This window comes from Thunnus thynnus, chromosome 1 (genome assembly GCF_963924715.1).
Source record: "Thunnus thynnus chromosome 1, fThuThy2.1, whole genome shotgun sequence".
Taxonomy (NCBI): Eukaryota; Metazoa; Chordata; class Actinopteri; order Scombriformes; family Scombridae; genus Thunnus; species Thunnus thynnus.
In genome coordinates, this window is record NC_089517.1 from 30,742,283 (window position 1) to 30,754,361 (window position 12,079).

Sequence of the window (12,079 nt, forward strand, 5' to 3'; positions counted from 1 at the left end):
TTCTTGCAGTGTAATTGCCAGGTCCCTGTATCAGAATCATGGTGATCATATTTCTGCTCTTCCCTCAGTCTGTCTTTTATTCTCTTGCATTGTTTGCCACGTACCGTATTATACTGATTGTCAGCTGTACAAAGCACATTTAGGCTTGTTCTTTCTGCTCCTCTGTTCATGCACATTTGTGTGAGCGAAGACTATTGGAGTGAGGGGGTAGGTGAAATAGTGTAAAATAATGTGTCTGGCCCATTGGCACGTTGTCATGTATGTCAACAGAATGTTTCTGAAGACCAGAGCCAGCAAAGAGGCCTTATTACAGGCTCTCCACTCCTCTCCTCTCCTCTCCTCTCCTCTCCTCTCTTCTCCTCTCCTCAGGTTTTATCTACTATGCTTTCTCTCTCTCTCTCTCTCTGTTTTCCTCTCTGTCCCCCGCTCCAAACAAGTCAAATGTCTGAAGAGATGTATCGAAGTATCCCTGCGCGTTCTGTACGATGGATATGTCATATGACATAATGCCTCCAAGCGCCCATCACAGATAAAATGACAGATGCTGTTTTTTGCCTCATGGATCTTTCTTGGCCAAGCTGATTTTGAGACTTTCAGTTTTGCCCCCCAACCCCACCCCCCACCCTCTCTGTGCCTCCGCTCTCCTGCATTTTCTCCTCTTCTCACTTTTTCTTTTCATCCAGTGTGACCTTACAAAGCCTGCCATTTTGTTTTTCAATGAATTTCAGACACAATTACTGTGTAATTGCTGGCGACAGGGAAAGCGTGGTCGTTGATGTCTCGCTTTCCTTTTTAACTGACACTCAGCCATCTGCTTTGTTTAGCGTTGGTGTTTACCCCTCCTCCACGACATGATTTCCTGCGTGTACCGGCGAGAGGGATCGGTCTCCATAGATACCGACGACAACATACCGGTGTTTGGGTTGCTGGCACTCTTTATGCGTAGAGCATATATAGACAGAGGGAAGAAGAAAGGCTGCGTTGAGTGAATTCCTGGACGAGCGCTGACCTTTCTGCCTGTATTTGGATCACTTAAGGCTGCCCCTGTCCCTGAAGGGAAAAAGGCATTCTGGAAGCTGTGGCACACTACCATTGCAGCTATGTCTGGCTGTAGTCACTGTTTCCCTCCTCCCCGCCATCACCACTGGAACCACGGCACCATCGCAGCACCGCCTGCCTGTGGCTACTACTGCCCATCCGTCCAGGTGGATGGATGGCTTTGATTGGTAAAATCTGTGGCCCTGTCGCCGGGCTTACTTGTGAGTGGCAGTAATTGGCATGGCAGTAGGCAGGCCCATCTTTCACATGTGGTCAGCCATGATTGACCTGATTAGGCTGGGGTCGCTCCCCAAAGTGAGGGTCTGGTGTGCTCTGGGGTGCTGAAAAGCTGGCTGTACCCACTTGCCCCTCAATCCAAGGCAGTCCCAGCATGTTAACTTTACTGGCCAGAGACGATAGATGTGGTTGAGGTAAGTTGGCGGGAACAGTGGCCCGGCTACCCTCACTCATCAACCAGTGTCCAGGGGTCAGAGAGTGTACTGTGGGAAACTTGAGACAAGGCACCGTCATACAGTGTACACAAAGACAGGGGGCGGGTGCTAGAGGGACTTTGGTTTGGTTCTTGTAAATTCATACCCATCATATGTTTGCAATTAAGGCCTGTCTGTACTGTGTGTTTACAGAGTGGTGCAATCAATGTAATTGTGAGAGGGTGTTCCTGACTGAAATGTCTGTCTTATTTCTCTCCGCCTGGGTTCAAGTGGGCACTTGCTGGATTTGTTTCCCAGTGTTTCTCATTTCCAAATGTAAATGCATCTCTTGATTTGTATCAGCCTCTGTATACACTCCCTTTTTTTATCGTTCTCATTTTTCCTGGATCAAATACAAACAACAAGGGCTCCATTTCAGAGTGGGATGTCAGCTCAGATCTACTGTATGTCAGCAGCATTGTTTATTTAGAGAGAAAATCTGTTCATATTCCAGGCGATGTAAAGAGCCATAAAACATACTTAAATACAAATGATGGTTTCCCTTGCTGTCGGAACACGTTGCCAGTGTTTTCTCAGCCTCATGTTCAGCTATTTTAAGAGAAAAATCTAAGAACACTCAGCTGCACCTGAAGATCTGGACGTTATTAGTGCATCTTTTTGATCTCATTCATGCTCTGCAAGAGGGATTATTTTTCTTAATAGGAGGTGTATACTTGCTTAGAGGCCACAACATTCCTTACTATTGATACTGTCAATGTGTTTGCCATTCAATGAAGATTACTTCATTTTAGTGAATGTGAAACATAGTATTTCTTACTTCTAAACACTGTTTTGTTTCACCATGGAAACTATCCCTTAGACTACAACACAAAGACACAGATCTTCTTCTTCACTAAAGACAAAGTGAAGACAAATTCCCTGAAAGAGAAACTGCAAAACAGTCTGTAAAGGACAGAATAAGGCTAAAGAAACCCAAACAAATAAGTAGTCATTTAATATTTCTGATAAAGGGCAAAATTATTTTATTTTTCAGCTCATATAAAACACATGTACTAAAATACATATAAATGCATCATTACAAATAAAGTGACCCCAGAGCGCTCTCCAGCAGGGGCCTTAGGACAGGGGTAAGGTTCAGGTTAGGGTTTAGCATTGCTGTAGGTAACTATAGTGGTGCTGATAGCCACTGTTGATTAATAACAACCACGTCCACCAGTTTAATGCTCAAGGCTGGAATATTTCCACCTGTCTCAGTTTCAGGATTCCCATACAGCTTTGGAAGAGTATGGAAAATTGATTTCATCATCTCCATGTCCAGAAGAATTTTGAAATTGGGCAGAAACAAGACTCGGAGCTTACAACCACAGTAGCGGCTCTGTGAGGCTGAAGGCACAGTGATGCTTTGAGCTAAACGCTAACATCAGCATGCTAACATGCTCACAATGGCTATGTCCGAAATCACTCCCTTATTCACTCATTCACTACTCCCTATATAATACACACTAAATAGTTTACTCAACAGTGACCAGCACATCAAGATTTTGGATATGCACTAATCATCGTCATTTTGCGGCATCACCACACAATGGTAATTTTCTCATCAATAAAATATGGAGCATTGCACTGTGGGATTGTTAGCAGAAAGCAGATGGACTCTACTTTTTTTTGTTCCATTGGTGAATTGTTGAGGGAACTATACAGTGGACACATTTACACACTCAGCATTAGGACACTCAAATAAAATGGCGCAGGGTTAATGTAGTGCATTAGCTCTAAACACAAAGTACTGAGGCTGATGGGAATGTCATTAGTTTTTTTAGGCAGTTGGTCAAGAACCAAAGTCCTGGACAAATTCTAAATTTTGAACTGATGATGGTGCTAGATGAAAAGTGAAAGGATCACCAAAGTTATTGCAGTTTACCTCATTTTGATACATGGTGCTTTTTCCTTTGGATGCTAAGCCATTGCAGGTATCACTGCTCACAATAGTTATCTACTGTAATTCTTCTGTTTATACCAAACACAGTGTTGCTGTAGGAAACCCTGGCAGTAGGTTGAATCATTGTCACGGTTTATTAAAAGGCAACATCAAAATGTTTGTGTTACTTTAAGACTTGAAAGCTATGATCTTTGGAAATAAAAATGTTAAGGAATCCTTTATAAATTCATCTCACCTTTTGACCCCTCCCTTGTCCTCAGGTTTCAGGCAGCACGGCGGGCTCCCCGGCCAGCTCATCCGCCCCGTCCACCTCATCACGCCAGTACACAAGGCAACGCATCACCCGCGTCAACCTCAGGGACTTAATTTTCTACATGGAGCAGGAGAGAGAGACCGCCCACTCCCTCCTCCTTTACCGCGCCCTGCTCAAGTAGCCTCTGCTCCGCTCAGCGCCCACCTCAACCTCCTCCTCCTCCTCCTTCCCAGCCACGTGCCTTCAGATCAGGTCTAATGTTTCAGCTCTGTGTTTCCATATGTACTGTAGTGATGTTCGATGTAGCTTTTAATAACAAGAAAGAGAGAGAGAGAGAAAAACTCAAAAATAAAACTGTTGTTCCGTGTCTTCTGCGTTTAGCCTCACGGTGTGTAGTTAGATCATTCAGTTTTAAGGCCATATCAAATTCTTTGTGTTGAAGTTGGATTTGTTTAACAAAGGAACAAAGTGTTTTTTTTTGTGTCGCAGGACTTGACCCAGAACTCGTTCCACGTATGTCAGGTAGCTGTTTATTTGACGTTCTTGGCAGTAGCTTCAATGAACCACCTCAAAGTAAGGGTCATTCTGGCGAAGAGAATTATGTTCACACCTCAATACAGCCTACGATATTCTCCACGAGCTATTTATTGAACATAGTTCAATGAATGTAGTCGAGCTGAACTCAATAAATGAGAGACTTTACAGATTTCTATACTAAGACATCATTTTGAAACACTGAGATTCCAAATAACAGCATCATGTTCAATTTGCTTATTGTATGTGTAAATAGTTCTTTTTGAATTATTTTACAGCATGTATATTTTTATCACATGTGAGCTTTGTAAGAAAAAGACTAACCCATGTGTCAATATTATGAAAGCTAATGTTTGGTAAAACCATGTGTTTTGAATGAGTTGAAATGAGATGGTTTATTCTGTTCACCTGTAGAGTATTTCTTATAAGTCAGACTCCCTCTGACCCCTCCGCAGAGGTCACTGAACAAAACGACAGTCCGCACTATGACACCGGTTTCTTATTGGTCACCATTGTTGCGTGAGTCAGTATTTTTTTACCCACACATAATGTGAACCTTGTTTTTATAAGTAGATGTTTGTAATTTGTGTCCTATCATGCCCACTTCTTCAACATCACTGTTTAAGAAGGTAAGTTTCGGCTCGGAGTGGTTCATGTTAGGTGTAGATGGGGTGGTGAGGTGGGGAAGAGTGAAACCTCTGATAAAAACAGACATTCCTTCATTTTTCCCCCTCACTGTCCTATTTGCACATTAATGACATTTTTAAAAATTAAAAGTGAACTATTCTCCATTTTGCTGGTGGGCCCCTGGAGCCCCCTTTAGTTCCCCACTACTTTGGAAATGATTGAATGGCAACAGTAGTCAATGAAGCATTTTAGTGCACAGCACTTATACTTGTCTGTATTTTGATCTGAAATGAAATATCACAGCTGTAAAGTAATGTTTAACTGTGGAAGGAAGCATTTGTATGATTCCAGCCTAAAATTGATGTCTTTTTTTGTATTACTGATTGAAGAGAAATATGGGGTAAAATGCTTGGCTTTTTACATGTCAAATTGCATCGTCGCCTTGTTAATTTTTTTTTTTTTTTCAGATTCTTATTGTATTATGTAATATTGTCCATTATGTTTTTGTTTGTTTTATATGTGTTATTTCTATTTAACTTAATATCTTGGCCTCTATGCAGCTTTTCTTGTCATATTGAAATTTATTTAAATATGGGTGACATTTGAAACAATTGTTGTGCATTGTAAATTTAGACAGCACTTTTTTTAATATCTATTTTACCTGAACGTAAAGCTGTCACTGTATTATAGCAAAGAAATTACTCTTTTAAGTAATGAACAGTATTGCCAATTTCTGTCAAAAGACACTTATTTTTAATATATTTTCTTTTCTTTTTTTTTCTTTGATTGGATTTTATGCTTAACACATTTTCATAAATTTTATCTCCAAAGTACCATGTTTTAAAACAAGCACAATGATATCGATTGTGGTGAATTCAAAGGATTTTAATAATGATTTCTATGGTTTCTGGTGGTTTCACAGGAGGACATTTCTACTACTACAGCTTTTTAGCCAAAATATTAGGACAATATTACTGATGTAAACAGACCGGGGAAATAACATTTCAATGTAAGGATGATTTGTAAATATTGTTTACAAAACTATGTGTTTATTAGAACCACGTTATTTTTGGTAAACTCTTGTATATATCTTGAAAATTTCCTGTTTGTGTGAAAAAACAATACTTATGTATTTGTACCTATTTTGTAAAGGAATAAATAAGCTGTTTACTAAACTGAGAAGATGCTGACTTCATCTATTTCTTCTTTCTTTTTTTTTTACTCAAACAGCATACACATTAAAATGTCTACATAGGAGTCTTAGCAGGAATAAAAAGAAATGTAAATTTTACTGTTAAATGACTTGTAAATCTTAAATAAGTAATATACTTACTCTCTGCTCATTCCTTACGCTTTAAAAGGAAAAATAAGCTGTTATGTTTTTGCAAGACAGTTTTACCAAAGTCAACGCCTAATTCACCCTGCATAATTTCCACTTCTAACATTGCACATGCTAAGTAAGTGAGTCAAGCGCTGCTGCTCAACTATGAAAAGTCCCTCTAGGTTTCTGCTGCTAATTAAGCAAAAGCATTTTTGAAAAGACCAAACCGTTTAACTCAGTGCAAAATATTGGGGTTTGGGAGCATATTTTGTTTTTTTTTTCAAGATCTTGGCCTACTCCTCAGTCCCTCTGGAGCTGTAGACTGCTGATCTGGAATCAGCCTTGACGACGACCTTCAACGGGCAGACGCAGACATGCTCGGGTATAGTAGGCCGATGAGATTTTTCTGGTTACATCAGCTCAGTTACAGGACACAGAGTTTGAGATCCTTTAAGTATACATGTCGACTGTATTTTTCATTGTGGCATCATCTGTAATTAACACGTTTATAATACCATAATAATACAAGCAGCAGTGAGTGGTTAACGTCTTGAACAACATGAGAGCAATGAGACACATCAGACAGATATACAGTACATCCTTTTATTATCGCAAATATGCAAGAAAAGTCAAATGGAGACACTGTAAATTAACACATGCCCTTTAATACCACAGTCTAATTGTTTTAAACACTTTAAATAATATACATTTGCACCTTATTATACCCTTTGAAATGTTTTAATCCATATGTACACAATGTAATGCTTTGAATTCTTTTCATTCTTTTTGAGAAGAGGACTAAGAGGTCTCTTAAAAACACGAGGGTCCTGTAAAACCCAGAGTCCTGATAATTCAATATACAATAACTGTACAGCTGACCCGCCTTAGAGGTGGTGCGAATGCCATGTGAACTGGCTGAACACTGACCAGTACTTCATCTGAAATGTCGGCATGTATGAACATGTCTGTGAAGTTTCCAGTCCTGTGGAGTTTGTCTAGCTCTGTAGTTAACCTGCCATATATACGCTGAGTTGAAAGGGGCATTCCAGGTTTGGTTATTGCTGCTGTTGGAAAAAAAAACAAACACCTGCAATTTTAGTTCCTTCCTCTCACTTTCTGTGTAGGTTTGAATGATCATGTTTTGTTTTTATTTAGAATTCCAAGACCCGTAGCTCTTTAAAGCTGTTAATAGCCCATTCTTTGATTTCAAAACGCCACATCAGTGAGAAAATATGCCTTCTTTCCTTCTTCCCTGAAAAAAGTATTTCTTACAGATGTGTGGTTTTAGTACAACATTGATCACTTTTGTTCAAGAACTAATCCAGATGAGTTTCCACACCTCATATCATCAGATCAAAGGCCTTGGGATCAGCAGCAGAGTTAAGACGCCTGGCTGTACAGTATGTTCTGGGACGAGCTGCTGGCTGCTCAGATTTGACTCATCAGTTTGTTTGGTTTGTTGCGGTGTGGTCCAGTGAGCCACAGCGTAGGAGGGCATTTTGAAAACCAGGGCATGGGGATGACACAGCAGCAGGGGGTACAACCCGAGTTTCTACTGGCACCACTGAGCTGAGAGCCTTCAGGGAGGCAGAGGGGGGTGAGAAGCGCTGTGAAGAGCCCAACATGCCTCGGCACATGAAAAGCCTGGTTGACCATTCCCTTTGAGGCGACTGGATGCAAAGGCGCAGGCCACTGGCAGGTCAGAACAAAGATGGGCTTGATTGTGAGAGGGACCCCCAGGGAGGACTGCACTGGACTGGGAGCTACACTTACACCGAGCTCATCTTTATCCACTTGCTGGCTTTGCTTAATCAGCGGCCATCCGGAGAGCGCAGATATTAAAGAACATGGTCAGAAGAACAACTGCCCATTTTTAATGAACATATTTCAACTAGTTTATAAGAACAACCCCAGTTTAACTCAAACAACTGCCAGCGACCACAAAGATCAGAATGGGCTTCTTTTTTTTTATCAGTCTTTTGGAATGGAAGAAACAGCATCTGTAAGTTACACACAAATATAAAACATGAAAAAATGGCCTTTCTTGTTTCTGTCTTTGATCCAGAAATGTTGAGAATAAGACCAAAAGAATGAGAGCAGGATAGAGTAAATGCCGCCCACTCGCCTCTTTGTGAATAACACACTGATGCTGGGAGTACAGTTCACTTTGGGTTCTGCCATACATACATGTGAAGAACCACTGAAATAATCTTGACTTAGAAGTGACAATATTGGTCTGAAGGTACTGTGAGATATTCTCAACAAAACTGTCAAGGCTGCAGGCCTGGAGGAACAAAGGTTGGTACCCTTCATACAGTTTTGAATAATGCATTGTGTCTCCTTTAGCTGTAAACTATAAAAAGAGACACCATCATTATGTTTGTACAATCAATAAAATAGGCACCTTGTCCCCTTTGGTACCTACAGTACAGTATTTGTTGTCTTTTGAGTTTTACCCCTTGACTGTTTTTGAATGTTTTAATATTCTAGCCTCCTTATATGTGTTTTGAGAGAACAGGGCAGGGCAACTCTGTTGGAAATGTTTAAGTGCAAAGAAATATTAAGCATTTAGAGTACATCTCCTGCTGATCACGAGACATACTAGTAAACGTCAGCTCTCCATGTTGGTCCTCAAGTCTTTAACATTCTAACTCAACAAAACTGCAATACACTTAAGAGCTTGTGCAACTTCAACCTGAATTCCAAATTTAAGAACTTTCTTAAACTTCTGCAAAATAGGGAGAAAAAAAAAGTTTTTTTTTGCTTGTGTGAGAGAATCCGATCAGAGACCCAAGATATGTTAGCTAATAAGCAGAAATTCCAGAGCACTTTTTTATGTGTGCTACACATTTGACTATAAACAATGTCGAAACATCCAGCTTCCATCCCCATTTGAACAATGGGACTTTTTCTGGCTCTGAATGCATTGCCAGCCAGATCGCTTTAGCCACATAGCCTGCAGACATCTGAGTTTCTGCAGTTACTGCCAAGAAACTCTCCCTCACAAGCTCTCAAAGTCTAATGAATACAACGTTCGTACATCCTTCATATTGGAGAAAGGAAAAAAGAGACATTAAAAATAATCCTATTAATAATAATTGTTTACACCATGTCATGATAAGAACAGCAAAAGGATCAAGAAGAACATACTTTAGAAACAACAATGAAAAACCGTAATAAACAATCAGTTTGGCAAATGATGCTGTTTTTCGGCGAGGCCCCGACGTCTGTGAGGCCTGTGGGGGGAGACTGGATGGGGTTGGAGGGTCACGGGGTCACGGGGATTGGGGCCGTTTGGGGGACTGCGAGATTGGATTATGTCCTCTTCCTGTCATCCTTATAAGAGTCCTGTCTGCCAAAGCTTCCTCGTCCCACAGCAGGCCAGACACGTCCCCGGTCAGACAAGACATGGGCTTCATACAGACACAGAACTGGACGAAACACCTCTGAGCGCTGGGATTGGATTCAAGGAGGGAGCAGTTGTGTCCTCCCAAAAAGGGTCAGGACACCTTTTTCACAAGAAGATGAAGGAAAAATCAAGCGGTCATGGTGCTAAAGTGGTTCAAGTGAGCTGCTGTTGAGTCCATTTGTCATTGTTGTTTTTCATCTCAGTCCCAGATTATTTGGGTGTTACTGAACATAATCAAAAACTTTTGTTGCTGATGCATTTTTTTTCCTTTGTTTGGTACTACATTCCCCTTAGAGTTCTGCAGAGTTGGCGAGGTTAACAAGCCTCTGCTAATACTTAGGTATGTTTCTCGCTGGAATTGCAGGGGGCATTTTGGGAGGGTGGGAAGGAGGGGCGGTGGTGGTTGTGGTCCTGTTAGAACAGGGATGGGTCAGGGGGAGGCAGGGTGGGGTGGTGTGACAGGATGGAAGGAGTATGGGGGGTTGGCAGTCCCTCTCCCAGAATGCTCTAGTCCAGGGGTTCCTGTTTTATCCTGATGGGCGTGTTGATGGAGAGACTCCTTCGGTCCTCGCGACACAACACGTACTCGCTGAACTGGGAGGAGTCCACGCCGCCTCCGCAAGACGCTGCCACGCTAAAACCTTTCTGAAAAAGACGCTCCAGAACCTGCAAAGAGAGAGGCAAGAGAAGAAGAGAGGCAACAGAAGGATGTTAATATCAGAACTGCCAATTAAAGTTTTACAAATAGATATGCAGGTTTCATGCTTTTTTAAATGTAAGCATGTAATACTTTCCAGCTTGAAAGTTATGCTTTTCTAAACAGAAACAGACCACAGTCAGTCATTTCCTCCCATAAAAATGATGATCATGGCCAATAGAAATGTTTAGTGATATCTCATTACCGGAATTTTAAGGGCGACCAGTCCATTTTCAATAAATGCTCAACAGCCGCAAATATAAGTAAGTCTTGGATAGGTATCCCTTTTTGACATGCATCCATCCTCACATCAACCTCAGATCTTCATCAGTCACAACATGCACCATGTGTCATTAACCTCCCCCTCCTCCGATCACATGGACTGATGGAAATGAAACCAGAGGGCTCTCCGACATTACACCACCTCTGCAATATTCATGCCGCTTGTGCTGGATTGGCTACTGAACCGAGGGCATGAGCTCAAAGGGATGAGGAGAGCGGAGTGCGAGCGAGGTGTGTTAAGGAGCTGAGGTGAGCTCAGCGCGGTGATTACTGGAGCTTCTAATTTGAGTAATGAGGCTGGGGTGAGAGGAGAAGTGAGGTCCGTGAGCAAAGGAGAGAGCGACGTGTGGGGAATGAGGATAGGGAGTTCTGGGTGATGGGCATGTGGACAAAGTGTTGGTACCGCAGGGAGAGAGCGGGAGACGGGAATGAATGTTAGTCCTCTAGTTGGAGCAACGATACACACACTTGTCCAAATGCAAATATGCGCCGACACAGACACGTGAACTCCAACATCACTTTTCTCTCCTCATCTGCTGTAATCCTTGTGGGATGTTGTTTTTTAGAGAGGCTATATCTAAATCCCTGTGCGAGGAGTGCCGTGTATTTACTTATTCCCCCGTCCTATTAATGGAGTGTGCAGCGCATGGAAATGAAAGGTCTCGCTGAGGGCTAAGCCTTGCTGCCAGATTCCGAGCCAGAGAAGTTCACGCAAAATAGATCGTTTTCTTCAGATGCCCATACACAAACACACACTGACGCACACACTTGTGGCAGAGGATGACCTCTCTAATTACAGGAGCAAGCACCCCATCGGAGGGCCGAAGTGGGGCGCTTAGGCCTCCAGGTCAAAGGGCTGCAGCCTCCCCTGACTGGGGATTAGCACACAGAACACAGAAGAGCCGATAAATCACACACACACAAACACAAACTTGTTGATCAGACCTGTAACCCCTCACTACCTGATTAAAACTAAAATGTGGGCCGACATGCTGCTTGTAAGCAGAAAGGACCACTTGGAAAAGTTAACCCCCCCCTCCTCCTTTTTTGTCCTCTGGCCATACAACGACAACAAACTGTAATTTGTGAGACAGAAGGGGCGGCAGACAGCTGATGGTGAGGATGGCTAATTAAGAGACCTGCCCAAGCATCAAACACTCCCAAATCCATGACAGACGACAGAGGAGCCTAACGATTATGGAAATGATATTACATAGCCTTCTTTGATCATTGCATCACATTGCATTTTTCCCCATCATCTCTTAACGCATGTGGGACTCTGTCATGTTCAGCAATGAATTTGGTCACAGAGGAGAATGGCCTGATCAATAAAGATAGGCTGAAAACACTTGTATCATTAATGCATGGCAACACAAAAGACTTAAGGATATTATTATAGATAGTTGTAACTGACTCAAGGATACTGTAATGACTATAAGAAGCCATAAAAAACTTTCACATTCAGTCTGACACAGTGAATTAGTGCCACGGGGGAATAAACAATACACTGAATAATTAAGATGTATC

General features: G+C 41.9%; 2 protein-coding genes across 6 annotated transcripts in view; one reads left to right on the top strand and one right to left on the bottom strand.

Annotated features, from left to right (window-relative positions):
* LOC137186410 (transcription initiation factor TFIID subunit 4-like) overlaps positions 1 to 6,025 on the top strand; it is a 92,492-nt gene extending 86,467 nt beyond the window's left edge. For all 3 annotated transcript variants that reach the window (XM_067595333.1, XM_067595351.1, XM_067595342.1), the window contains one exon: positions 3,690 to 6,025. In XM_067595333.1, the coding sequence (XP_067451434.1) occupies positions 3,690 to 3,863 (174 nt within the window). In that variant the 3' untranslated portion in view covers positions 3,864 to 6,025. The remainder of the gene's footprint in view (positions 1 to 3,689) is intronic.
* A 3,060-nt stretch (positions 6,026 to 9,085) lies between these two features.
* LOC137186425 (BTB/POZ domain-containing protein kctd15) overlaps positions 9,086 to 12,079 on the bottom strand; it is a 28,338-nt gene continuing 25,344 nt past the window's right edge. For all 3 annotated transcript variants that reach the window (XM_067595379.1, XM_067595371.1, XM_067595363.1), the window contains one exon: positions 9,086 to 10,239. In XM_067595379.1, the coding sequence (XP_067451480.1) occupies positions 10,081 to 10,239 (159 nt within the window). In that variant the 3' untranslated portion in view covers positions 9,086 to 10,080. The remainder of the gene's footprint in view (positions 10,240 to 12,079) is intronic.